Source organism: Coregonus lavaretus (genome assembly GCF_964263955.1).
Source record: "Coregonus lavaretus genome assembly, chromosome: 24".
Lineage (NCBI taxonomy): Eukaryota > Metazoa > Chordata > Actinopteri > Salmoniformes > Salmonidae > Coregonus > Coregonus lavaretus.
This window is the reverse complement of record NC_140011.1, coordinates 33,005,421-33,031,254: the sequence shown is the minus strand read 5'-3', so window position 1 is coordinate 33,031,254 and position 25,834 is coordinate 33,005,421. Positions and strand designations below refer to the sequence as shown.

The window sequence follows — 25,834 nt, the reverse complement described above, 5'->3', positions numbered from 1 at the left end:
AAGATAGTGCATTTTTTGGACTAGGCCTAATAAATAAAAACATTAGGAAGAAGCCTTTGACTCTCCTTCTGAACTTCCACCTTAGGCCTACACAGCACAACCATTGGTTAGGCAGCACACAGAAACGTTTTTGATCAGCAAGAGCAGAGCAGGCCGGGTCTCAGGGTTGGAATATCCATTGTAGCGTGTAATGCAGCCTAGTTTTATTTACACCATCCCAGCAGCTATCTTAACCCTCCCGTTGTCCTAGGGTCAAAATGACCCGCCAATGTGTTGAACCAACTTACTTTAATTTTTATATTTTTTGGATCATTTGTGAGAAGGAGGCAGTGATACTTTCTTTAAAGTCTCACTGCCTCCTTCTCACAAATGATCCCAAAAATATAAAAATTAAAGAAAGTTGGTTCAACACAGTGGCGGGTCATTTTGACCCTAGGACAACGGGAGGGTTAACAAATATAACTTTGCTCTGTGCTTCTCCGAGCATGCACTTCGTAGCCTATAGGCTATGGATCATTTGATTGAGACCACACTAAATAGCCTATAGGCACACTTGATATAGCCCCAGCTGAGAATCAGAGATGAGGGGTGGCATCGGGCACACATCGATATACAGTGAGGGAAAAAAGTATTTGATCCCCTGCTGATTTTGTACATTTGCCCACTGACAAAGACATGATCAGTCTATAATTTTAACGGTAGGTTTATTTGAACAGTGAGAGACAGAATAACACAAAAAAAATCCAGAAAAACGCATGTAAAAAATGTTATGAATTGATTTGCATTTTAATGAGGGAAATAAGTATTTGACCCCTCTGCAAAACATGACTTAGTACTTGGTGTCAAAACCCTTGTTGGCAATCACAGAGGTCAGACGTTTCTTGTAGTTGGCCCCCAGGTTTGCACACATCTCAGGAGTGATTTTTGTCCTACTCCTCTTTGCAGATCTTCTTCAAGTCATTAAGGTTTCGAGCCTGACGTTTGGCAACTCGAACCTTCAGCTCCCTCCACAGATTTTCTATGGGATTATGGTCTGGAGACTGGCTAGGCCACTCCAGGACCTTAATGTGCTTCTTCTTGAGCCACTCCTTTGTTGCCTTGGCCGTGTGTTTTGGGTCATTGTCATGCTGGAATACCCATCCACAACCCATTTTAAATGCCCTGGCTGAGGGAAGGAGGTTCTCACCCAAGATTTGACGGTACATGGCCCCGTCCATCGTCCCTTTGATGCGGTGAAGTTGTCCTGTCCCCTTAGCAGAAAAACACCCCCAAAGCATAATGTTTCCACCTCCATGTTTGACGGTGGGGATGGTGTTCTTGGGGTTATAGGCAGCATTCCTCCTCCTCCAAACACGGCGAGTTGAGTTGATGCCAAAGAGCTCCATTTTGGTCTCATCTGACCACAGCACTTTCACCCAGTTCTCCTCTGAATCATTCAGATGTTCACTGGCAAACTTCAGACGGGCCTGTATATGTGCTTTCTTGAGCAGGGGGACCTTGCGGGCACTGCAGGATTTCAGTCCTTCACGGCATAGTGTGTTACCAATTGTTTTCTTGGTGACTATTGTCCCAGCTGCCTTGAGATCATTGACAAGATCCTCCTGTGAAGTTCTGGGCTGATTCCTCACCGTTCTCATGATCATTGCAACTCCACGAGGTGAGATCTTGCATGGAGCCCCAGGCCGAGGGAGATTGACAGTTCTTTTGTGTTTCTTCCATTTGCGAATAATCGCAACAACTGTTGTCACCTTCTCACCAAGCTGCTTGCCGATGGTCTTGTAGCCCATTCCAGCCTTGTGTAGGTCTACAATCTTGTCCCTGACATCCTTGGAGAGCTCTTTGGTCTTGGCCATGGTGGAGAGTTTGGAATCTGATTGATTGATTGCTGCTGTGGACAGGTGTCTTTTATATAGGTAACAAACTGAGATTAGGAGCACTCCCTTTAAGAGTGTGCTCCTAATCTCAGCTCGTTACCTGTATAAAAGACACCTGGGAGCCAGAAATCTTTCTGATTGAGAGGGGGTCAAATACTTATTTCACTCATTAAAATGCTAATCAATTTATAACATTTTTGACATGTGTTTTTCTGGATTATTGTTGTTGTTATTCTGTCTCTCACTGTTCAAATAAACCTACCATTAAAAGTATAGACTGATCATTTCTTTGTCAGTGGGCAAACGTACAAAATCAGCAGGGGATCAAATACTTTTTTACCTCACTGTATAGCCTAATAAGCAACTAATTCTAAAACACTGAGAAACATAGAATTGTCATCAATTACAAATTACATGACCCTCCCCTGGACTAGATTAAAAAATATACTATACCCTGCACTTAACTGAAATTGGAAAACGCATGGCCCTCCCCCATTTTCCTCCAGGTACCCATTATGTAAATTTCCATCCACCCCTAAATCCAATGACAGGGTGAAATGTTTGGTTGATTTTATGTTGAATTCACATTAGTTGACAACTCAACCAAATGTAAATCAAAACTAGAAGTTGAACTGACGTCTGTGCACACTGGGGTATATCCAATGCATGACAGTCTGATGTGTAGGCTACAGCCCTTTAATAAACTCCATCCAGTCTGCATGTTGTAATTATTATGTCATCATTTCTGGAGAATTGCAGACCACTGTTCAGTGTTATAGGCCTATACAGTGCATTCGGAAAGTATTCAGACCCCTTGACTTTTTCCACATTTTGTTATGTTACAGCCTTACTCTAAAATGTATTAAATTATATTTTTTCCTCATCAATCTACACACAATACACCATAATAACAAAGCAAAAACAGATTTTTTTAAATGTCGTACATTTATTAATAATAAAAACAGAAATACCTTATTTACATAAGTATTCAGACCTTTTGCTATGAGAATCGACATTGAGCTCAGGTGCATCCTGTTTCCATTGATCATCCTTGAGATGTTTTTACAACTTGATTGGAGTCCACCTGTGGTAAATTCTACTGATTGGAAAGGCACAAACCTGTCTATATAAGGTCCCACAGTTGACATTTCATGTCAAAGAAAAAACCAAGCCATGAGGTTGAAGGAATTGTCCGTAGAGCTCTGAGACAGGATTGTGTCGAGGCACAGATCTGGGGAAGGGTACCAAAACAATTCTGCAGCATTGAAGGTCCGCAAGAACACAGTGGCCTCACTCATTCTTAAATGGAAGAAGTTTGGAACCACCAAGACTCTTCCTAGAGCTGGCCGCCCGACCAAACTGAGCAATCAGGGGAGAAGGGCCTTGGTCAGGGAGGTGACCAAGAACCCGATGGTCACTCTGACAGAGCTCCAGAGTTCCTCTGTGGAGATGGGAGAACCTTCCAGAAGAACAACCATCTCTGCAGCACTCCACCAATAAGGCCTTTATGGTAGAGTGGCCAGACGGAAGCCACTCCTCAGTAAAAGGCCCATGACAGCCCGCTTGGAGTTTTCCAAAAGGCACCTAAAGGACTCTCAGACCATGAGAAACAAGATTCTCTAGTCTGATGAAACCAAGATTTAACTCTTTGGCGTGAATGCCAAGCATCACGTCTGGAGGAAACCTGGCACCATCCCTATCAGGATCGAGGGAAAGATGAACTGAACAAAGTACAGAGATCCTTGATGAAAACCTGCTCCAGAGCGCTCAGGACCTCAGACTGGGGAGAAGGTTCACCTTCCAACAGGACAACGCAGGAGTGGCTTCGGGACAAGTCTCAATGTCCTTGAATGGCCCAGCCAGAGCCAGACTTGAACCCGATCGAACATATCTGGAGAGACCTGAAAATAGCTGTGCAGCGACGCTACCCTTCCAACCTGACAGAGCTTGAGAGGATCTGCAGAGAAGAATGGGAGAAACTCCCCAAATACAGGTGTGCCAAGCTTGTAGCGTCATACCCAAGAAGAATCGAGGCTGTAATTGCTGCCAACGTTGCTTAAACAAAGTACTGAGTAAAGTGTCTGAGTACTTATGTAAATTGTATTTTTAAAACATTTGCTAAAATTTCTAAAAACCTGTTTTTGCTTTGTCATTATGGGGTATTGTGTGTAGATTGATGAAGAAAAAAATAACTATTTAATCAATTTTAGAATAAGGCTGTAACGTAACAAAATGTGGAAAAAGTCAAGGGGCCTGAATACTTTCCGAATGTATTGAATGTCACTATGGCGTGGCCAATCCATAAAAATGTGAAGTAAATGTGCATGATTCATAATCATTGACATTTGGTACTTGGGATAGTCCAAAATAGAAATATGGGGAATGGGAGACTGCAATGACGAATTATGTAAGAGTTATTACCATGTGATTTATCTATAAGAATTTTGTCGGCTACAGGTACAATTAAATGCATATTGTTTTTAACTTGGTATATAACGGTGTGTTAGTAAGTACCAAGTGACAGGGCCTAATACCGGATTTGGACTGTGCAACAACCTTGCCTATACCAGTATAGGACTGTAGGCCTACAGCTGAATGAGGTGAATCTGCTCTATGCTCACTCATTTTTCACCTGCCTGTAATCTTTTGTAATCGATCATTGTAATTTAATCAGTGTGAATCGCTTGCGTGAGTATTCTAGCCTAAATTATTTTAATGAGTAGTTCAGTAATTTTGGAAAATACAATGCAAGTTCGGTCAGAGAGAACTATAGCGTATTGCACACCCGGTATTTAAACTGCTGATAAGAAAGAAAGACCGAATAACCGCATCTAAATTCGTACCGGTCTTATCTAGACGGGAATAGGACAATGGCGACGTTAACAAGCCAGGACTCAACCGCTCAAGCGCGGGTTTATTTCCAAACGCCTCCCGGTACCGAGGATTCAGAAGTCGTCCAGAAGCAAGGGCGGGTAACCGTGAAATACGATAGAAAAGAGCTGAGGAAGCGACTCAATTTGGAGGAGTGGATAATTGAGCAGTTAACGGATTTATACGACTGTGAGGTAGGCAATGACACAATCTATTCTTTGTTTACAGTAGACTTTTCCCCATTCGTTTTTTGTTTTTGTTTTACAATCTTCAACGATCTCTACCTTGATTGGGATCTATGTAGGCTATAGGATTGCAGTAATATTAAAACATAGGGGCTACAATAATATAACAAAATATGAGTGGGAATTACAGACACAATGTAGGGCGTGGCCACATCATTGTAATACTGTACTAAACAATAGAAGAAATGAGGTGTTTCCTCAAGTAGTGAGGGACAAAATGTGCTGTTTCAATAAAATGTGTGCATAATATATTGACAAGTAGGAGGATAGGCCGGTTGGCACTGAGCAATATGGCCACTGCACCTGCGAAGCAATTACAGTACAGCCTACCTACTCTGTAGGATTAGCAGATGATGACCACTTCAAATGTTACATAATGGCAATGCCTGATTGTCTTTAACAAAGAAAATATCATTGACTATGGATAGATATCCCACCCCACCCTCTCTGCTTCTCCATGGAAATGGCACATACTGCACTACAGTGCACAGCATTACATGTTTGTGATGTATTCTGCATGAAGTGATCATCTTCATGAATGACCCCTGTAAGCAACATATTTTTACAGCACCTCTTAGACATGTCTAGAGTCCAGTGGTTCCCAACTCCGGTCCACAAATACCCCTGAGGGCCTGATAATTAGTTGACAAGTTTAATCAGGTGTGCTTGTCTGGGGCTACAATAAAAATGTGTACTGTTGGGGATACTCGAGGACTGGAGCTGGGAACCACTGGTCTAGACCACTGAATTGATCAGTTTGTTTTGACACACAATAACACATGAACTATTCACATAAAAGGGTTGCAGCAGCACCTATGCATCAGCTAAGTTGGGAACAATGTGGTTAACATTATAGGTTGAGAAGTAACATGCAGCACCGGCACATTACGCATTATTGGACTGTAATGACATTGACCATTACTTATGTCAAATGGTCCTCAAAGAGACCATCTGGACTAGTAAAATGCTAATTGGACTAATAATGACCTTGGCTGGAGCAGACGGTGACATATGGTGGGAGATATGAATGTGATTGATCAGCGTTTGATTTAGGCAACTCTGCTCTTCAGGGTTGTGCCAGGGTTGGATGAGATGCTGAGTGTTTTCTGATTGTTCTATGTTATGTGAGTGTGGGCTCTTGCAACTACTCCTTGACCTCCTGACTAGGTCCTTGGGCTGTAGATTATAGTCATTTAAACAGCAATACAATGTACTAACTGGATATTGTATTGTAATATTGTATTTCTATAGTGATGGCTACTTCTAGACAGTCATGTTTAAGGCCTCCTGTAGCTCAGTTGGTAGAGCATGGCGCTTGCAACGCCAGGGTTGTGGGTTCGATTCCCACGGGGGGCCAGTATGAAAAATGTATGCACTCACTAACTGTAATTCGCTCTGGATAAGAGCATCTGCTAAATGACTAAAATGTCATGTTCAATTGAGTAGACAGCGGTCAGGAAGTCAGAGTGTATTGTTATCAGTACACACCACATAGGGGGTTCAGCCCATCCTGTTATGTTGAAAAGCAAAGGGAGGAAGCCAGGGACCTATGGAGGATGTTCAGAGGTGAGACTGTTGTGCAAAAATATTTAGCCTGTCTGATCTATTCATTACAGTTTTTTCCTCCTCTCCTTGTTGTTTTCTGTTTCTATGTCTTTGTCTATCACTGTCTCTCTCTCTCCCTGGCTTTGCCTCTCTCAGGAGGAGGAGATTCCAGAGTTGGAGATTGACGTGGATGAGCTGTTGGATATGCTCACTGATGGAGACCGGGCCTCCAGGGTCAAGGTGACCACTAAACCCTATTCGATGTTGACTACAAATCCATTATTGCTCATTTGTATCAAGGGTCGATCTCAAAATGTTATTGCAAATCTCCCATTGATATCATTACATGCATTTACAACAGTTACCCATGTGGATTTCAAGTTAGGATTCGGCTCTTCTAATAGAGTTAATTTCCTCTTTCACTTCCTATTGTTTTGCAGGGTTTGCTGGTTGACTGTTACAAACCTACAGATGTAAGTTCAAAATTAGAATCAGATTATTCTCTGCTACTGTTAAGCTTTAAACCCAGCATTAGAGTGACTGATCAACTGAAAATAACTCTCTGGAACCAACTTCCCATCCATTGTTTTGACCAAGTTTCTCAAATAAATGAGTAATACAGTAACATGTATGATAATAGTTGTTCAGTCTCACACCACCCTCCATTGTTCATTTACTGCAGGACTTTGTCACGGCTCTCCTGGAGAAGGTTAAAGGTCTGCAGAAACTCAGCACTCTGCCCAAAAAGAATGAAAAATCTCCTCCTTAGCCTCAGAACGACCCCAACCGATTACAACTCAGTTCTACACAGGGACACCCAGCTAGAATCCCTCAGCATCTAGAATCCTTCAGTCAGCAGGATTGATAGAGGGAAGAAGATCGACCAATCAAATCTCTGCAGCAGGGATTACTATGTCTCTGTCTTTGTTTAAACAACTTCTTGTCAATTTATAATCATGTTATACATATACAGTAGTAAGTGATGAGTGTTATATCATAATAATATAGTACATAATATTGATAAACTGATAAACTGATTTGTTGACACGGAGGAAGAATATAACAACATTTAACTTGAGCTATAGGTCACCAGCAAAGCATGACAAGTACATAAACATCATGACAGCTCATAGTGAGTCATGACAGAGGCAACATTATGCAGTCTAACAAATGTAACTCTTTGGTTAGTTGATTAGTTAACTTACATTATTGTATGTATAATGACAGCTAGAAATAGTGAACTGTCATTGGTTGGTAATAGCTGGAGCCATGTCATTTTTACGATGCCATTTTAACCAGGATTTATAGAGAAGCAAAGTGTTACTGAGAATGGTTTATGTAGGAAACGGTAGTTAAGTCTGTGTAATGATTTCAAGCCGAGCACTGTCATCATCTGTCAAATATTTTTTTGGGAAAGGGAAGCATGAAGGGCTTTTTAACATTTCACACTAGACTACTGGGAGTGAACATTATGCTTTTCTTTGTTATACCTTTGACATGAGCAAGTGTGGACAGTTGTCAAAGACAAACACCAGCATGCCACACATAAGGTACTGTAATAACATCAGTAGCCTACACATTTTCATTGCGCAAAAATTGTTATATAATTTTGGGAGTAATGCATGACTTACTCCATAAAACACAGGAAAACATTAGGAGATTAGGGTTAGGGTCCATTTAAATCCATTACATGAACTGTCACTACAGTAAACGCTTTTGAGCCCTACTATAACATATGGTTAAACTGTTTTCCTCTACACATCCTCCACCCTGGTGCCTGAGAGTTAGGGGGTGGGTCTGTTTCTCTCAGACCTGCCTGACCCAAGTAGATAGAAAGGCCTTTGCTTTATATAGCTTTTTATTTGTTTCTCAAACCAAATAAACCTTGTCATTAACCATACAGTAAGCACTGCGAAAAGGACATGAAAGGCCTTAGAAGACAATGGCAATGATTGTATTGACTATTGTGGATTAAGCAATGTCTTTGAAAAGTATGACAATTGGTCCTGCATTTCGCTGCACCCGCTATAACATCTGTTAAACTGTGTACGCGACCAATAAACGTTGATTTTGGAGTGTAGAAATGTACTATACTGTATGCTGGTATCCACTGTACCAAGAAGTTTCCTTGATATGTAAATTGACCGTGTATACCATACGACTATCATGACTGGGTGGATACCTTATTACTATAATTCCTTCATCTTTTGTACCTCATTGAGATGTTATTTTGGGCAGGCTTTTAACTACCAGATTCACAGTGTATCCCCTAGAACCTGCATCACGTTGAAGACTGAATCAAATCATAAACTGAGTGCTGGAGGTAGGCGACTGCATAATCTGTGGTGTGTGTGTTCAAGATGTGATTGCAAAACTGTAGTGACGTAATGTAGCAATACTTAACGGTGCTGTTTAACAATTTGTTAAATTTTTATTAAAATTCAATAAGTGTTTTACCTACTCTGACTTGCGTGCACTTTAGATGTTACTGTAATGTACTGTAGCTAAATATCTTCCAGGACAGAAATACTAGCAGTCACACTTTGAAAATCCAAATCTTTAATGAATTTAAACATACTGAAACATGAACATTGGTCAAGTCTTGTACACCAATTAAGTGAAATGGGAATTCCAAAACTAAAATTAATTAATTGACACATAATCCATTCAATAGAGCCCAAAAACCTATTGAACAGTGCACCATCGCTTATCTTGTGCTACCATATAGCATGTGTGTTGTTCGACTAGTTCCCTCAGCATGATACTTACCCTGTAAGTTACACTTATCAGGCTGGTAAATTACTCAAAAATGTGAATGACGATTCATTTAAGTCAAGAGCTAGTTGGTCTCACATTCTGAAAAACGTAACACTGGAATGATGGAAGGGGCAACTTTGAATGCGGAACTAAAAATTATTATTTGTTTGCAAAAACGTATAATTTTTAAGGCATTGGAGTTCAAATTCACCAGGGAGTACCACAGTTACATATGATGTTAGCTATAGTTGAATAGTATCTATATTATGGAACTCCTGAGTGGCGCAGTGGTCTAAGGCACTGCATCGCAGTGCTAACTGTGCCACTAGAGATCCTGGTTCGAATCCAGGCTCTGTCGCAGCCGGCCGCGACCGGGAGACTCATGGGCGGCGCACAATTGGCCCAGCGTCGTCCAGGGTAGGGGAGGGAATGGCCGGCAGGGATGTAGCTCAGTTGATAGAGCATGGCGTTTGCAACGCCAGGGTTGTGGGTTTGATTCCCACGGGGGGCCAGTATAAAAAAAACAAATATGTATTCCCTAACTGTAAGTCGCTCTGGATAAGAGCGTCTGCTAAATGACGTAAATGTAAATGTAATGCAGGATCTTCAACAGCTTTTAGCACCATACAGTATTTCAGTGCAATGACTAATGGTAAAGAGAAACGGTCACCCTGTGCGTTGGTCTTGGGTAAGTAGGAGTTATGGTAGGGCACAGTGACTTAAAAACAGCACTAACAGGCAGCTTTTTTGTTTTAAATTAATGTTCACTATAAGTCAGACCTCCTCTCGATGCCGAGTAGTTCCACTTCAAAAATGAGAGTGGCACCACCTGTTGGAGAGACAGGGTAGTTACAAACTAACATGGTGGAAAGATATTCACAATAAAGACATGGTTACCCCAGAGACTGACTTGTGGAGCAAGCCAGTGGGAGATCTAGAGAAATATCCGAAATACCTGGAATCTTAGGAGGTGCTCCTCTGTCTCCGTATCCTACAAAAGAAGGAATGTGAATGGTGAGGTCAGAACAGTGGGAGTGGTTAGGAAAATGGACTACAAGGCATTACTTTTATCTTGCGTAATAATGGATTGGGTTTATATAAATCTAAGTGGGTAATGCATGCAATATAATGAAAAATGACCTAGATTCAGTCAGCAGTAATGTGGTGAAGCCAGTGAAATATATAAGTGGTCATTGGGACGGTGAAATGTGAAATATCAGTGGACAAACTCACCAAGCTCTGAGGGGATGACCAGTTTCCTCTTCTCTCCCTCACACATTCTAAAGAGAGAAAGTAGGATTGATGGATTAAGAACCTTGCATGCAGAGGTCAGAAATCTATGTGTTTTTACACCTTATATCCAAAAGAACATCACTCTATAGTTTTTACACTGTCTGCAAATGGAAGTCCTCACAAGTCATCCAGTGCATGAGGACACTAGTAGTCAATAGGGGAACAAGTAAAGAACAGGCACCAACCCGAGCAGGCCCTGGTCCCAGCCTTTGATGACTTGTCCGGTTCCCAGAGTAAAGGTGAATGGCTGGTTCCTTGGAATGCTGCTGTCAAACTCTGTTCCATCCTCAAGCTTTCCCTGCAGACAACCACAGATATTGACTAAACACACATGTTGTCCACCCAATCAAAGGATCAGATAATTATTCTAGTACTGAAAGCATAAGCTACAGCTAGCTAGCACTTCAGTGCATAAAATGAGGTGAGTAGTTGACTCCAAAAGAGAGAAAGACAATAGTTGAACAGGTAGCCTAGTGGTTAAGAGCGTTGGGCCAGTAACAAAAAGGTCACTGGTTAAAATCCTCAAGTCTGTTAGGTAAAAATCTGTCGTTGTGCCCTTGAGCAAGTCATTTTCTTTTACTTTCAGTTTCACTTACTTAGCTAGCAAAGGCAGCTAGCTAGCTTATTCTACTCAACCCTGCTCAAACAGAGGGATGCTATGTTAGCTAGCTGGCTATGACTATCCAGCACAACACTGGAACTCTTCCAAGTCAAGGTAAGCTTTTGGTTTTACTAATTTATTGCCACCGGGGCCCGCCGGTGTAAGTGCTAAACTGCTTCCTGACTGTACACTAACGTTACTGCATGATTGTAGCGGGTTTACTAACGCCTTAGTTCTATTAGCTATGTTGACTATGACGTTACTTTAGCTAATATGTTGACAACAATGTATGCTGTGTGTATCGGTTATGATATGGTTTGCCTTGGAAAGGTTTTTCTTCTGGTCATATACGTCTGATGTATTGTGCATTGAAGTCCACAAGCAAAGGTAAAAGGTGAGAGGAGGACAGCGAGAAGGAATACAACGTGGCTTTTATGAAAGTGAACTGCGCGATCAGGGCTGTATTCATTCCGCCAATTCATAAATGTAACAAAACGGGGATAAACGTACCTGAATTTGTCCAATAGAAACTCTTGTTTGCAACTGTTGGACTAATGATTACACCGTATATCAGCTAGATGCAGGCAAGAGTGTGCAAGGCGGTATTGAATGTGTCACTGTCTGTCCATGTGTTTGCCTGTCACCTCGAATGTTTCTCTCGACCTGTGTGCACCTACGTTGTAAACTTGCATTCATAGGCTAGGTTGTAGCAACTTCATGATGAGTATTGGGTAAATTAGAGTATCATGTTGTAGCCTAAACCTAACGCTGTTAAATTGAACTGGGTGAATTGAATATGAATGACAGTCATCCAGTATGCTGTAATAGAATTAAGGCCATGCTCATGAAAAAAAAGAAGTGTCCTCCCTCATCTTAAACGGCACTGACCGCCACTGCACACAGTAAGTGTATATTTTGCATTTGTACAATTACTTTGATGTGATGTGATATGAAAGTAGAGGGCTTTATGTTTCTCTAACCGTACCGCAATTGATAATCGATTCACGTTTAAATTAAGTATTTGGCTGTTTTGGCTGCCAGAGCCAGCCCCACATATAATGGGGTGTTAGACGTCAAAGGAGTAGGCTAGTAAGGCTAGCCTATACTCCTTAACAGTACATCTTGGCCTAAAATTGAAATATATACTGCTTTAGGACATGTTTTTCATTCAGTGTCCAAATGGAGAAGCATCTCCATCTTTACTCACGGTGTAGTGCATGTTCAGCACATCCCCTTTACGGGACTTGATGGAGCAGTTGTCAACTCTTTTCTTGATGCCAATTTGGAGTTTCTTTTTGTCGCTCCCGCGAACTGCCGGGGCCAGGGACACCAGAGTGACCACAAACAGCAGACACAGCCTCATATCTGGAGTACACATGAGAGTTAATGAATGACAGAGTAAACGCAAATCTCACAGGCTTCCATCTGGCTACCTAACGTAGTTTATAATCTTGCTACACGTCATCATCAATGGGCGCATGATAGAAAAAATAAAATGGAAGCTGTGTAGCTTAGCTCACTACATCTATAAACTATTTGTGATTCAATCATAAATGGGAGCATATGCCTACATATAACTCCAACAGGTACTATATCATTGTCATAATCAAAACATAAACATATGTTTAATACAGTTATATGGCTAACGTTACACAGAACTAAATGCCTCGAGCCTGACGATTGGGGCAAACAAGCTAGCTAGCTAACGTTAGCTAGCTAGTATCTGTTATGCCAGTATGTTATCCGTTATGCCAATTGCTTTAGCTAGGTTCCTCAATACATGTATTTAGCCTTCATGCGTTTCAGAAAGCTAGTCACTAATCATTTCTCAAGAAGCTTACCAGCGTTTTAATTTAATAAAACACAGAAGATGGTCAGTGTGTGCTTCCAAATTTTCCGAAGCAGAGCGATTGAATGAATGTCCCCGATATGTCTACGCAATGATTTTCTGTCCTGCTATTGGTCCATTCTCAGAGCTGGCAGAGAAAATAGCTCATCTTGAACCTTCCGGCAGGTGGTGCCAAAGTAAGTGATGGCAACGAAGGCACTAAATTAAACTGCTATGTTGTACTAGCTACAGTATATTAATAACAATAAACAGGAGCACAATCTTTTGAATTATCATTTGACACACACAATTATCACACACACACACTCTCTTATGCATGCACACCAGAGGAGGCTGGTGGGAGGAGCTATAGGAGGACGGGCTCATTGTAATGGCTGGAATGGAATAAATGGAACTGTATCAAACATATAGAAACCACGTTTGACGCTGTTCCATTCCAGCCATTACAATGAGTTCGTCCTCCTATACCTTCTCCCACCACCCTCTTGTGCACATGTAACAGGTCAAAGAATTACAGATTTTTGCAACCGTTAATTTTCTATTTTTTATTTTATTTTGTGAGTTGATTTCACCAAAATATTGTATTGTTCAGCATTTCGTGTAGTTTACAGATATTGGGAGAGTTAGTTGTGTAAGTGCGCCCTCTAGAGTGTTGGTTTGGTTATATGCGGAGTGGTCTCATGCTTTTCTCAGTCTGCATTCTACTCGACTGAGAGAGGTATATGTTCACTTCGGCGTGATATAAACTTGATATACCTGTTAAAACTAAAACGTTTTAGTGCACATAGTAACTTGTATGTATATTATATGATGAGTGTATGTACATTTAATCAAGCTGTGTCGTGAATTTAGCTATTTTTGAGAGTTTGAGAAATTGCTAACTTAGCTAACCTCGTGTTTTGTTTAGCTGTAAGTTAGCAATCGTCATTCTATCCTCTTGTGTTGAAGCCCACGTTGTTCTTTTTATGTTAGGCGGATTCTGGTCGAGGGTAGAGTTTTGAACATTTTCTCTCCTTGATGTTGAACAGGTATGTATTTCCTATATCAGGTTAAAAATATGTGTTCATTTAAAATGTTTTCATGTATTGATTAGTGTTTAATGGCACTGAAAAGCTCAAATGTGAAGGATTACATGTTGCTTCGTGCATATTACTGTATGTATTACCTATTTGAAAGATGGTTTATGTCATGTTGCACAGTATTAATGTAAAGGCTAAAAGCTCAGAGTTTTTGGCAGAGATAACATGCAATATGACACATACATAAGATATACACCAGATGCGATGTTTATTTTCCAATTATGTTGTAGTTTATTCCTTGTATTTTTGAATGTGATTATACTCAGGCTGCATTGTACTCGACTGAGAGAGGCGGATTCTGGTCGAGGGTAGAGTTTTGAACATTTTCTCTCCTTGATGTTGAACAGATTGAGAGAGTTGTACACAATAAAGTGCCTTCAAGTACGCCAGTGTCTTGTCTTCAGTGCACCGGAACACAACGCAGTAGTCGGCAACGAGCAGACCGCGCCGGCTACATTGGTGCCGTGACCCGGATATCTTCGCTTCAGATCATCGCCAGGGTGATCGCCGGTGGTTGCTGTGACGAGTAGGAACCTCTTCGGAACGTTGACAAGTATAAGGGCAAACATTAATGTGTAAATTGTAGCTCTTAATTGCTTACCTCAGCTACTTCTATCATTTTACAAATTTTTTTCATATTCACATGTTCTGGTGATTCACATATCATTACCATAGTCTATTACAACTTTCTATTTTTTTTTTTAAATGGCTGATGGTAAGGATGCGCAGACACCATTTAGTGTTGGAGATGCTGCAGGGGCAGGTTTATGAGTAGGGTGGAGAGCACGCCGGTTAGGGGTGCTGGTATACTAGGCAGACCTGTACTCTCGTCCACACGCTTACGCACTGATGAATATTCCCCCGCACCACACATGCGTAGCTTAAGAGATGCTCCAGACATTGCAAGCAGCGTTAGTTCAGTGGGCCATTCTGCATTTTCATACACTCACACCCAAACAGATGAACATTCTCCACGTCAGCCAGTGTCTAGTTCACATGTGAGTTCTGCAGACCTAGGGAGTCTCATCACACAGTTAGCTCATGAAATAGGAGAGAACATTGCTAGCCAATTACAGAGATCTGTTGGTAGTGCAGATAACCAAACCACTCCTACGCCTAGCCTGAACTTAGGATATGGACAGTCTGATTTGAACATGACAGGAGTAAAGTTAGTCATGAAGACAGATGTCAAAGAGCCGCCGTACTTCAGGGGTGATGGAACAGACAAACACACAGTGCATGAGTGGGAAGCGATTATGAGCGTTTACCTGAATAAGAGGGGTGTACACCCGCAAGAGCACTCCCAGGAGATAATGTCAAGACTAATGGGAAAGGCTAGAGACATTGTTAAAGTTACCCTGCGCAATATGCCATCGCTGCAGCCAGCTGAGAACTCCAAGCTCGTCTTTGATATTCTGAAACAACATTTCAGTGAGTTAACCTACTCCTCTATGCCTTTAGCAGATTTCTATAACACACTTCCTCTGGCCGGAGAAAGTCCCATGGACTATTGGATACGCTTGAACAAGGCTGTGGATGTCGCAGATGAGTGTCTGAGAAGGCAGGGGCGAAACATTGAGGACCCCTCTCACGAAGTCACAATGATGCTGGTGAAACACTGTCCCGACCCCGCTCTTGCAAGTGTCCTAAAGTGCAAAACAGCTGAAAAGTGGACAGCAAATGAGATTCAGGAACACCTCGTTGAACATCAGAGAGAGGCTAGAACAATGTGTCAAGCCAAATCTTATCGGCCAAAGAACATTGGTGCACATGCTCAGGCATTAACCACAGAGACAGTCGCTGCTGAAAACCCAACAGACCTTACTGGTTACCCAAAGGCAATGGGGCTTCCATCCTCTCCTCAGACAGAGAGCATCTGCATGCAGTCTCTCATTGGCTTGCTGAACCGTGTGCTAGAGCAGACGGCACACACAACAGCAGTCGTGCCACCAAGCAGGGGGCCAGCAGCCATTGTTCAGAGTAGATGTAAAGTCTGTCAGTCTGCCGAACATTCAACTACTGCACACTGTAGACAGGCGAACCTCTGTATGGGCTGTTACAAGCCCGGCCACTGGAAGAGAGAATGCCAACAGCGCCGGCCAAGAATTAACGCTCAGCCACAGTTAGCGCACACACCACCTAACTCTGAGCAAGGTGGAGCCAGTTTAAACTAGATAGCTCACATACGGAAAGGGGATGTGTGAGCGTTGAAGATTCAACCCTTGAAGAAAGTGAAGAATTGAAGGAGATGTATGTCAATGTCTGTAAAGCAATGTCTGATAATTGCACGGTAATTGTTCAGAATATTCACAGAGTTGAGACATTCAGTGAGTTATTTCACGCACCGGTGACAGTTAATGGCTGTGCTCAGTTGCAAGGGCTCCTCGATACAGGCTCAATGGCCTGCACGATAAGTGAAGAGGCAGAGCAGAGACTACTATCGGATAGCGTCTTGACCCCACATCAAGAACTCTCACAGCATATCATCCTTGTTGGCTGTGGAGGAGTACAAGTGCGCCCCAAGTGCATGTATGACATGGAACTAAGTCTGTATGGGGTAAAGTGCATGGTCCCAGTTCTGGTGATCACTGGTCAGAAAGACGACATAATAGTAGGCACCAACATGTTGAAACGTGTACTGCATCAGCTGAAAAACGAGAACAGTTATTGGACACTTATCTCGAGCAACACAAAAGGGTCTCCAGATGGTGAACAGTTTCTAGAAATGATGACCAGTCTCACAAGATGGAGGGGTGAAGATGTCCCAGGAAAGGTAGGGACAGTGAAGCTAACTCAGTCGGTGACTCTCCTTCCCAAACAAGAGTACCTGCTGTGGGGAAGACTGCCAAGTAATATACCCAAGTCACCTGGGAGTACAGTTATGGTGGAGCCTACAACCTCCAGGTGTGTGCCTCGGGGCATTATGGTGGGGAGAGTGGTAACACCGCTATGGGGAGATGGCTGGACTCCCATGAAAATCACTAATATCTCAGACAAACCACTCACACTGAAAAGGAACAGCAAGCTTGCGGACGTCTCTACTTGTGTTGCAGCTGAAGATCTCACACTGTTCCAGGGTTCCTGTCAGAGTGATGCTGGCTCTGTTAGAGTGACTCATGTGGAACAGGACGACAACGGTGACCTGAAAGACAGACTGCAGAAGTCTGGTCTAGGAAATGTCGACATTGATCATTGTGAAGCGAGCCCCTCCACCAAGCTCCAACTTGTGACATTGCTGGAGAAATATCAGGATATATTTTCAAAGCATCATCTTGACTGTGGAGAAGCCAAGGGCTTTGCCCATAGGATCTGCCTCACTGACGACCGTCCCTTCCGTCTTCCATATCGCAGAGTGCCGCCAGCCCACTATCAAAAGCTGCGCCAAGTTCTCACCGAGATGGAGGAACAGGAAATCATACGGAAATCAATGAGTGAATATGCTTCTCCACTCGTGATGGTTTGGAAGAAAAATGGCGACCTTCGGATATGCACAGACTTTCGATGGCTGAATGCAAGAACTATCAAGGATGCTCATCCTTTGCCCCATCAATCGGACTGCTTGGCTGCCCTTGGCGGTAATGCTGTCTTCAGCACCATGGACCTCACGTCTGGATTTTATAACTTGCCCATGCATGAGGAGGACAAAAAGTATACCGCCTTCACAACACCATTAGGCCTGCACGAGTATAACAGAATGCCACAGGGGCTTTGCAACAGTCCAGCGTCCTTCATGAGGATGATGCTGAGTATCTTTGGCGATCTTAACTTCAGCAGTCTCTTGTGCTACCTAGATGATCTCTTGATATTTGCCCCCAATGAACAGCAGGCCCTCAGCAGATTAGAGGTTGTTTTCCAGAGGCTACGGGAGCACAATCTAAAGTTGAGTCCAAAAAAATGCCATCTGTTGCGGAGATCTGTGAAGTTTCTCGGACACATCGTTGACAGTGACGGTGTTGCTGTTGACCCAGAGAAGGTCGAGGTCATCACCAAAATGTCAAAGAGGGACTTGATGGAAGATGATGGCTGCACTCCTTCAGTTCGCAGAGTGAAGTCGTTCCTGGGGATGGTATTTTATTACCAACACTACATACCAAATTGCTCCTCCATCGCAAAACCCCTGTTTGCTCTCACAGCTGGCCAGAAACGGAGAGGAAAGGCCGGGAAGTACAGTCAGAATGCGGGAGTCTACAGAAAGCTCAAACCTGCGGATTGGACCCTTGACTGCGATTCCGCTTTCGCCGGCCTTAAGGGGAAGCTCCTGAATTGTGTGGTCCTTAGCCATCCAGACTTTTCTAAGCCCTTGGTTCTGTCCATTGATGCGTCTCTTGATGGCCTTGGGGCAGTTCTGTCCCAGATACCAGAAGGAGAAACGAAGGCACGCCCGATCGCCTTTGCCAGCAAGACCCTCACTGGCTCACAAAAGAGGTATCCTGCTCACCGACTGGAGTTCTTGGCGCTCAAATGGAGTGTTTGTGAAAAATTCAGCCACTGGTTGAAAGGCCACACTTTTACAGTGTGGACCGACAATAATCCTTTGACCTATATAATGACCAAACCAAAACTTGACGCTTGCGAACAGAGGTGGGTGGCAAAGCTTTCCCCATACACCTTCAGTATCAAACACATTCCTGGGGTAAAGAACATTGTGGCAGATGCCCTGAGTAGAGATCCGTTTGCTAAATCAGTGAGCCAAAGGTTGATCAGTGAGCCCTATGGAAGTCTTTTGGCTGAGGCGGAGGGAACCAAAGAGGAGAAAGTCCAAGATCTCTTCCGGAGTAAGACCCAGTGTCTCCAGGCACATGATGCAGGGTGCTGTGTAACTATGGACCCCACTCAAGACAGGCTGGCCGGCAGTCAAGAACCCTCTCATGTGAAATCTGCTTGTGAAGCTCATGTAGAGTGGGAAAGGGGAGCAGAGATAAGAGCAACACAGTTTCTCAATGCTCTTCCCCAGGCGGTGCCCTCAGAACAAGACACACTTCCAGCCCTCTCCATCGGCGAGCTGAGGCACAGCCAGGAAATAGATCCAGTTATCAGGGAAGTCCTGCCACTCATTCAGAGGGGTGAGCCACCACCTAGGCGAGGGAGGAGGAGGTTAGCTCTTACGACCCAGACACTGTGCAAGCAGTGGCATCATCTAAAAGTCCAGGACGGAGTCCTATATAGGGTAACCAAAGACCCATTAAGCAGAGAGAAGAGGTATCAGTTTGTGCTGCCTGCTAGCTTGAAGGCCAAAGCTCTCGCTGGTGTGCATGATTTCGCTGGGCATCAAGGGCAGGCTAGAACAGCACACCTCGCCCGACAGCGTTTCTTCTGGCCGCAAATGGGAAGAGACATCAAGGAATATGTGAAATGCTGCCAACGCTGTATCCTTGCAAAGACCCCTGAACCAGCTGCCCGAGCTCCCTTGGAGAGCATTCGCACTTCGGCACCCATGGAGCTGGTGTGCATTGATTTTTGGAGTGCTGAGGACTGTAAGCAAAGATCTGTCGATGTGTTAGTCATAACAGACCACTTTACAAAATTGGCTCATGCCTTTCCCTGCATAAACCAAACTGCAAAGCAAATAGCAAAGAAGTTATGGGATAACGTATTCTGCATCTACGGTTTCCCAGAGCGAATACATTCTGATCAAGGGGCCAATTTTGAAAGCAAACTCATAGCTGAACTCCTCAGCCTCACAGGGATTATGAAAACACACACAACAGCATACCATCCCATGGGAAATGGGCAAACCGAAAGGTTCAATAGGACACTTGGCAGTATGTTGCGTGCCCTACCCCTGACAGCTAAGCAACACTGGGTCCAACAGATACAGACTTTGACTTTTGCGTATAATGCCACCACTCATGAAACAACTGGATATCCTCCATTCTATTTGATGTATGGTCGAGTCCCCAGACTCCCAGTAGACATGGTCTTCAAACAAGTCTTGAGGGATCCAGTCGTGGTGAATTATAAGACCTATGCAGAGAAACTGATGGCGAACCTCCATGTGGCTGCCGACATAGCTCAGCAGCATGCGAGGAAAGGACAGCAACATCAAGCTGATGGCTACAACAAGAGAGTTCGTGGAACCCACTTGAACGTTGGCGACCGAGTTTTGTTAGCTAATAAAGCAGAGAGAGGGAAGAGGAAGTTAGCGGATAAGTGGGAAGCCACTATGTATACCATCATAGACCGGAACCCTCAGACTCACGTTTACAAAGTCAGAGACGAAAGTGGGAAAACAAAAGTTGTTCATCGGAATTTGATGTTGGACGTGAGCTTCTTGCCCATGCCAGAACTAAGCGATGAAGAGATTAATGGAGCTGCCTCGGATGTGGCCAGTGAGTTTCAGCCTCCTTCTGTTGATGCTTTGAGTGGCCTAGCAGTAGATGCTTCTGAGGACCGTACATGTTCGTGGTTAAACGCATCCTCTGACTCTGAGTCTATTGGAGAAGCTGATGAGTCTGAGATGGAGAATGAGATGCCCCACTCTCTGTCCAGGAAGTCTGTTCAACTGACACCTACGAGAGCCCAGTCTAAAGAGGTCAGAGGCCAAGGGGAAAATGAATACTCACCTGTGAGAGACTTGTCGGATTCCAGTGACCCCCCTGATTTGCACATGACTGACACTGACTCTGTTGCCCCAATTGATGTTCCTGACTTAGATGAGACAGGGTCTTCGGACGTCAATTCACCTGTTACACTGATTGATAGTCAGATACCCTCCCAAGTACAAGGGTTTGAAAGTCAGGTTGTCAGAACACGTACTGGCAGGGTTGTTAAGGCAGTCGATCGCTTGATAGAGAACATGGTGCAAAAACCACTCACCAAGGGTTTTGTTACAGGAGTCAGAAGGTCACTGTCTTTCCGTTCTTTATTTTAGATACATTTTTGAGATTAAGATATTTTTCTTTATTACCAGTAGTATGACCTGGGTCATGAGATGTTCATATTGGAGGGAAAGTGTTCCAAGATTTCATATGGTGTATAAGGCATCATATTCACTAGAAGGGGCAGTAGCCTGATCAACTGCTGTTTTCTTTTAACTTACTTTGTAAGTAGCTTTATGCGCTGTATATGGGAAATGGAGTCCTAGGGCTATCTTGGACCAAGTGGACAAGAGTTTTATTCTATATGTTTTTGGTTATTTTCCACCCTCGATGTGCGAAGGATTTGGGTGAAATTAAAGAGGGGTGAATGTAACAGGTCAAAGAATTACAGATTTTTGCAACCGTTCATTTTCTATTTTTTATTTTATTTTGTGAGTTGATTTCACCAAAATATTGTATTGTTCAGCATTTCGTGTAGTTTACAGATATTGGGAGAGTTAGTTGTGTAAGTGCGCCCTCTAGAGTGTTGGTTTGGTTATATGCGGAGTGGTCTCATGCTTTTCTCAGTCTGCATTCTACTCGACTGAGGTATATGTTCACTTCGGCGTGATATAAACTTGATATACCGGTTAAAACTAAAACGTTTTAGTGCACATAGTAACTTGTATGTATATTTTATCCTCCTGAGAACCAAGGAAAATATTGTTTTTCCTAATCATATTTTTTGTGATTCAATAACTGTTTAGGGTTAAAAAAAGCATCCTACAATTTCCACATTTTAATTTTAATTTTAATTTTTTATTTTACAGCATGTCCACTGTAGTGGACAACAGGATCATTTGAGTACGAAAAGAGACACATTTGGTAGATACAAATTTTTACAGAGTTCTTACAGATTACAGAGTTTTTATGAACTAAGAATACATACATTTTGGGCTGTAGATTGATTATTATCCAAGAATACAGACATTTTGATTATACAATACACATTAATCATTCTTGAATCCTTTTCCTTACATTTCGCAATGATAGCTTTACTATTAAAGCTTAACACTTTGTTATGTCCATATCCTTTGATTGGTCCCCTTGAATCCTTTCAGTGTTATTTGAACAATGAACATATAACTAATGTGTAACAGATTTATTTTGGATTTTTTCCTTCTGTCAAACTGAATCCAATCTAGCTTTTTCCTTCACTTTTCATTTTGTTCTTAGTATTTTCTTTGTTAGTGGTGAAAGTCCTGGAAGCAATTTCTCTTTTTGGTAATGCAGAGGAACATCTTGCATTTGGTACATCTCATGTACGTCTTGCTCTTGCAGCCCTTATTTCTGCATCTTTCTGCATGCTTGGTATCCATCATCTCAGGCATGTGCATGGCTCCTAGTCTGCGCACAGATGGCTCTGGTTGTGGGATCCTCATTTTAGATGGTGGCTCATACTCATCCTCACTCTCTTCACAGCTGTTTTCCAGTTCCGGACTCTCCAACAGCTCCTCAGCTAGGAGTAGTTTGAAGTCCAGGTACTGATGTGTGTTCTTGGATGGTCTGTGCAGAGCTTTGCTGTCAGACTGGTATTGTATCCAGGAGTTGGTGATGGCAACATCAAAGAAGTGACTGATCACGCGCGATGTCCACTTCTTGGTCCTGCTTGACATACGATAGAAGCTAAGCATGCGATCACAAAGATCTACGCCACCCATGTTATCATTATACTGCTTGATTACTGCTGGTCTTTTAACCTGGACCAGGTGCTTTTCTTTCTGGGACCATCTGGTACAGATGTCTTCTGGGTCTTTCCCATGTACAGTGGATGCCATGAGCACTGGTTTGTTGTCGAACCATTTTGTGATGGCCAGCTCAGGACTCTTTCTGGCCACTGACACTGATGTTCCTCTCCCCTCTTTTTTCAACTGTTTGTCTACTGGCAGCTGGCACAGCTTTGGGACACGGTTCTTCATTATAGTTCCAGTTGCAGGAAGGCCCTTTGCCAGCAATGCATCCAATAGATCTATGGTTGTGAAGTACCTGTCAAATAATATGTGGCTTCCTGTTGGAACAGATTCAACCATGCGTAGAACTGCTGCAGCTCCAACTCCTAACCTTTGGACTGTAAAGGTATTCTTCCCTTGGTAGACTTCAAAATCAAGCATCAGACCATTTGGGGATGCAAGGACAAAGACCTTTAGGCCAGTAGGGTTTGGCTTGCCGGGAACATATTGCCTGACTGGACAACGGCCTGTGAATGGGATGATTTGCTCATCAATGCAGACCCTTTCTGGCTTTGCAAGGCTGAGACAGCCTTGGCGCACACGATCGAGTATTGGCCTGACTTTCCAAAGAATATCTGCCTTCTTTGTTTCCTCTGTTACAGCCAGGTCATTGACAATCTTGAGGGAATTTCTTATCCTGAAGAATCTATCCCTAGTCATTTTGCTACTTATGACTGGCACTTTAGTTTTGTTGGCCCAAAACATTTTAATTCTGGGATAGCCAAGGCAGGCCATGTGGACTGAAATGCCCAAGAAGATTTTTATTTCTTGTGGCGTGGTGTTCATGCACACTCCTTTGATTTGCAGCTCTCTTTGATTTGTGTATGTTGCCAAATCTTCAAAGACCTTGTTGTCAATGTACTGTGAAAAGTATTCAATTGGACTCCAGTCTGCACGTGTTGTAGGGTCATCTTGACACACAGGAAGCCCAGGTAACACAGGTGCAAATCTGATATGAAGGAAAAAAGAATAATAAATGATAAGTAATAACAGTTTAAATACTCAATGCAGCTGAATTTAAAATTGTGGAACTGCATCAAACATACATGTTACTCCTGGCCCACAGAGGGCGACGAGTTTCCTGTTCATCCCTGTCTGTATCTGTGTCTGTGTCTGCATCTGTCCCTTCAACTGAGCCTTCTGCATTGTCTTCCTCTTCTTCATCACCGTTTTGTATCACTGGTTGAAACTTATCCTCATCTCTCTCATCATCTGACAACTCCAAATCTGAATCTCCCTCGGTAAAGAATTCTTTCTGCTTCAGTTCTGTTTCCTACGACAATGTGGAGTCATTATTTACATGAAGATAGTCCTGATGTCCACTATAATTGACATTCATAAAATGGCAAATCTTTCAAAAGATACATAATTTAGTTGCTATCAGAACTAAATATATGATTCCTAACACCTTCATGAACAAGAAAATATATGATTATCATAGTAACAAAACCATAGACAAACAATATTTGACTTACCTCTCATCTTTCCATAAAATGTGCTTGTTCCTATGCCGTCCATTTTGAAAGGAAAGATAGAGGCGGTTCCCGGCCTCCCAGCCAATCAAATGACATATCACTGAAAAGCCCAGGATGTCCTCTGTACAGTACATCAGGAATTAAGAGACTTGCACAAAAGATTCCAAGAAGAGGGATGAAACTCAAATGTCCACTACAGTGGATATAAGTCAATGGGCTGGGTCTCAGGAGGATATGATGAGTGTACGTACATTTAATCAAGCTGTGTCGTGAATTTAGCTATTTTTGAGAGTTTGAGAAATTGCTAACTTAGCTAACCTCGTGTTTTGTTTAGCTGTAAATTAGCAATCGTCATTCTATCCTCTTGTGTTGAAGCCCACGTTGTTCTTTTTATGTTAGGCGGATTCTGGTCGAGGGTAGAGTTTTGAACATGTTCTCTCCTTGATGTTGAACAGGTATGTATTCCCTATATCAGGTTAAAAATATGTGTTCATTTAAAATGTTTTCATGTATTGATTAGTGTTTAATGGCACTGAAAAGCTCAAATGTGAAGGATTACATGTTGCTTCGTGCATATTACTGTATGTATTACCTATTTGAAAGATGGTTTATGTCATGTTGCACAGTATTAATGTAAAGGCTAAAAGCTCAGAGTTTTTGGCAGAGATAACATGCAATATGACACATACATAAGATATACACCAGATGCGATGTTTATTTTCCAATTATGTTGTATTTTATTCCTTGTATTTTTGAATGTGATTATACTCAGGCTGCATTGTACTCGACTGAGAGAGGCGGATTCTGGTCGAGGGTAGAGTTTTGAACATTTTCTCTCCTTGATGTTGAACAGATTGAGAGAGTTGTACACAATAAAGTGCCTTCAAGTACGCCAGTGTCTTGTCTTCAGTGCACCGGAACACAACGCAGTAGTCGGCAACGAGCAGACCGCGCCGGCTACTTCTCCCACCACCCTCTTGTGCACACACTCATTCACATGCGGGCACACACACACACAAACACAAAATGCAGCTATGCAGGAATGTGATTACCTGTGTATGATCTGTAGCAGCATATTGATTGAAAGTCCTCCTGGACACTTTTAGCCTCCTTTCAGATGAGAGCCGTCTGTTGTAAAGTAGTTTACAAAAGTTCAATCAGGGAGGCTGGTCTGAATGCCAATGTAACATAATACAGTAAGCATAACATAATTGACTTTTGTTTCCTATTCTAGGGGCATAGTGGGAATGAATACACACGTATCATCAGCATAGCCTCTTGTTTCTTCTCAGCTTTCCTATTAGCGGAATGTCAATCACCAATTTACCTTATAGCCTATTAGCACAGCGCAATAATGCACATTCCTCAAGCTTGCCGTTTAACCTACACTCTTAGAAAAAAAGGTGCTTTCTAGAACCTTAAAGGGTTCTTCAGCTGTCCCCATTGGATAACCATTTGAAGAACCCTTTTGGGTTCTATGTAGAACCGTTCCCACAGAGGGTTCTACCTGGAACCCAAAAGGGTTATCCTATGGGGACAGCCTTAGAACCCTTTTTTCTAAGTTGTCTTCGACAACTACCCACCACCACCAGCCTGTACTCGATTGAACCGTAATTACTGCATTATTTTCCAACAAGGTTTTCCATTAGGGTTCATAT

The 25,834-nt window shown here is 42.7% G+C and overlaps 2 protein-coding genes and 1 long non-coding RNA gene across 3 annotated transcripts; 1 reads left to right on the top strand and 2 right to left on the bottom strand.

The window, feature by feature from the left end:
* The first annotated feature begins 4,522 nt into the window (after window positions 1–4,522).
* On the top strand, window positions 4,523–8,994 carry LOC311099459 (protein phosphatase 1 regulatory subunit 14B-like). Its single transcript, XM_084140144.1, has 4 exons — window positions 4,523–4,939; window positions 6,692–6,775; window positions 6,976–7,008; window positions 7,218–8,994. Exons 1-4 carry the CDS (start codon window positions 4,745–4,747, stop codon window positions 7,302–7,304), a joined length of 399 nt encoding a protein of 132 aa, XP_083996270.1. The 5' UTR covers window positions 4,523–4,744; the 3' UTR covers window positions 7,305–8,994.
* Window positions 8,995–9,071: 77 nt separating this feature from the next.
* LOC311099332 (peptidyl-prolyl cis-trans isomerase FKBP2-like) lies at window positions 9,072–13,136 on the bottom strand. Its single transcript, XM_084140053.1, has 6 exons — window positions 13,028–13,136; window positions 12,394–12,551; window positions 10,771–10,883; window positions 10,526–10,572; window positions 10,248–10,283; window positions 9,072–10,121 (listed from the first exon to the last, which is right to left on the bottom strand). The coding sequence occupies exons 2-6, from the start codon at window positions 12,547–12,549 to the stop codon at window positions 10,060–10,062; spliced, it is 414 nt and encodes a 137-aa protein (XP_083996179.1). The 5' UTR covers window positions 12,550–12,551; window positions 13,028–13,136; the 3' UTR covers window positions 9,072–10,059.
* Window positions 13,137–23,311: 10,175 nt separating this feature from the next.
* LOC311099315 lies at window positions 23,312–24,372 on the bottom strand. Its single transcript, XR_014609717.1, has 2 exons — window positions 24,177–24,372; window positions 23,312–23,650 (listed from the first exon to the last, which is right to left on the bottom strand). It is a non-coding gene; the product is annotated as an uncharacterized lncRNA (long non-coding RNA).
* Between the last annotated feature and the right edge of the window lie 1,462 nt (window positions 24,373–25,834).

Coding starts and splice junctions, on each gene's coding strand:
- LOC311099459 (XM_084140144.1), top strand. CDS start 4,745: ATGGCGACGTTAACAAGCCAGGACTCAACCGCTCAAGCGCGGGTTTAT. Junction 4,940..6,691: donor CGGATTTATACGACTGTGAG/GTAGGCAATGAC, acceptor TGCCTCTCTCAG/GAGGAGGAGATTCCAGAGTT. Junction 7,009..7,217: donor ACTGTTACAAACCTACAGAT/GTAAGTTCAAAA, acceptor CATTTACTGCAG/GACTTTGTCACGGCTCTCCT.
- LOC311099332 (XM_084140053.1), bottom strand. CDS start 12,549: ATGAGGCTGTGTCTGCTGTTTGTGGTCACTCTGGTGTCCCTGGCCCCG. Junction 10,284..10,525: donor GGTCATCCCCTCAGAGCTTG/GTGAGTTTGTCC, acceptor CTTCTTTTGTAG/GATACGGAGACAGAGGAGCA. Junction 10,122..10,247: donor AGCACCTCCTAAGATTCCAG/GTATTTCGGATA, acceptor TCTCTCCAACAG/GTGGTGCCACTCTCATTTTT.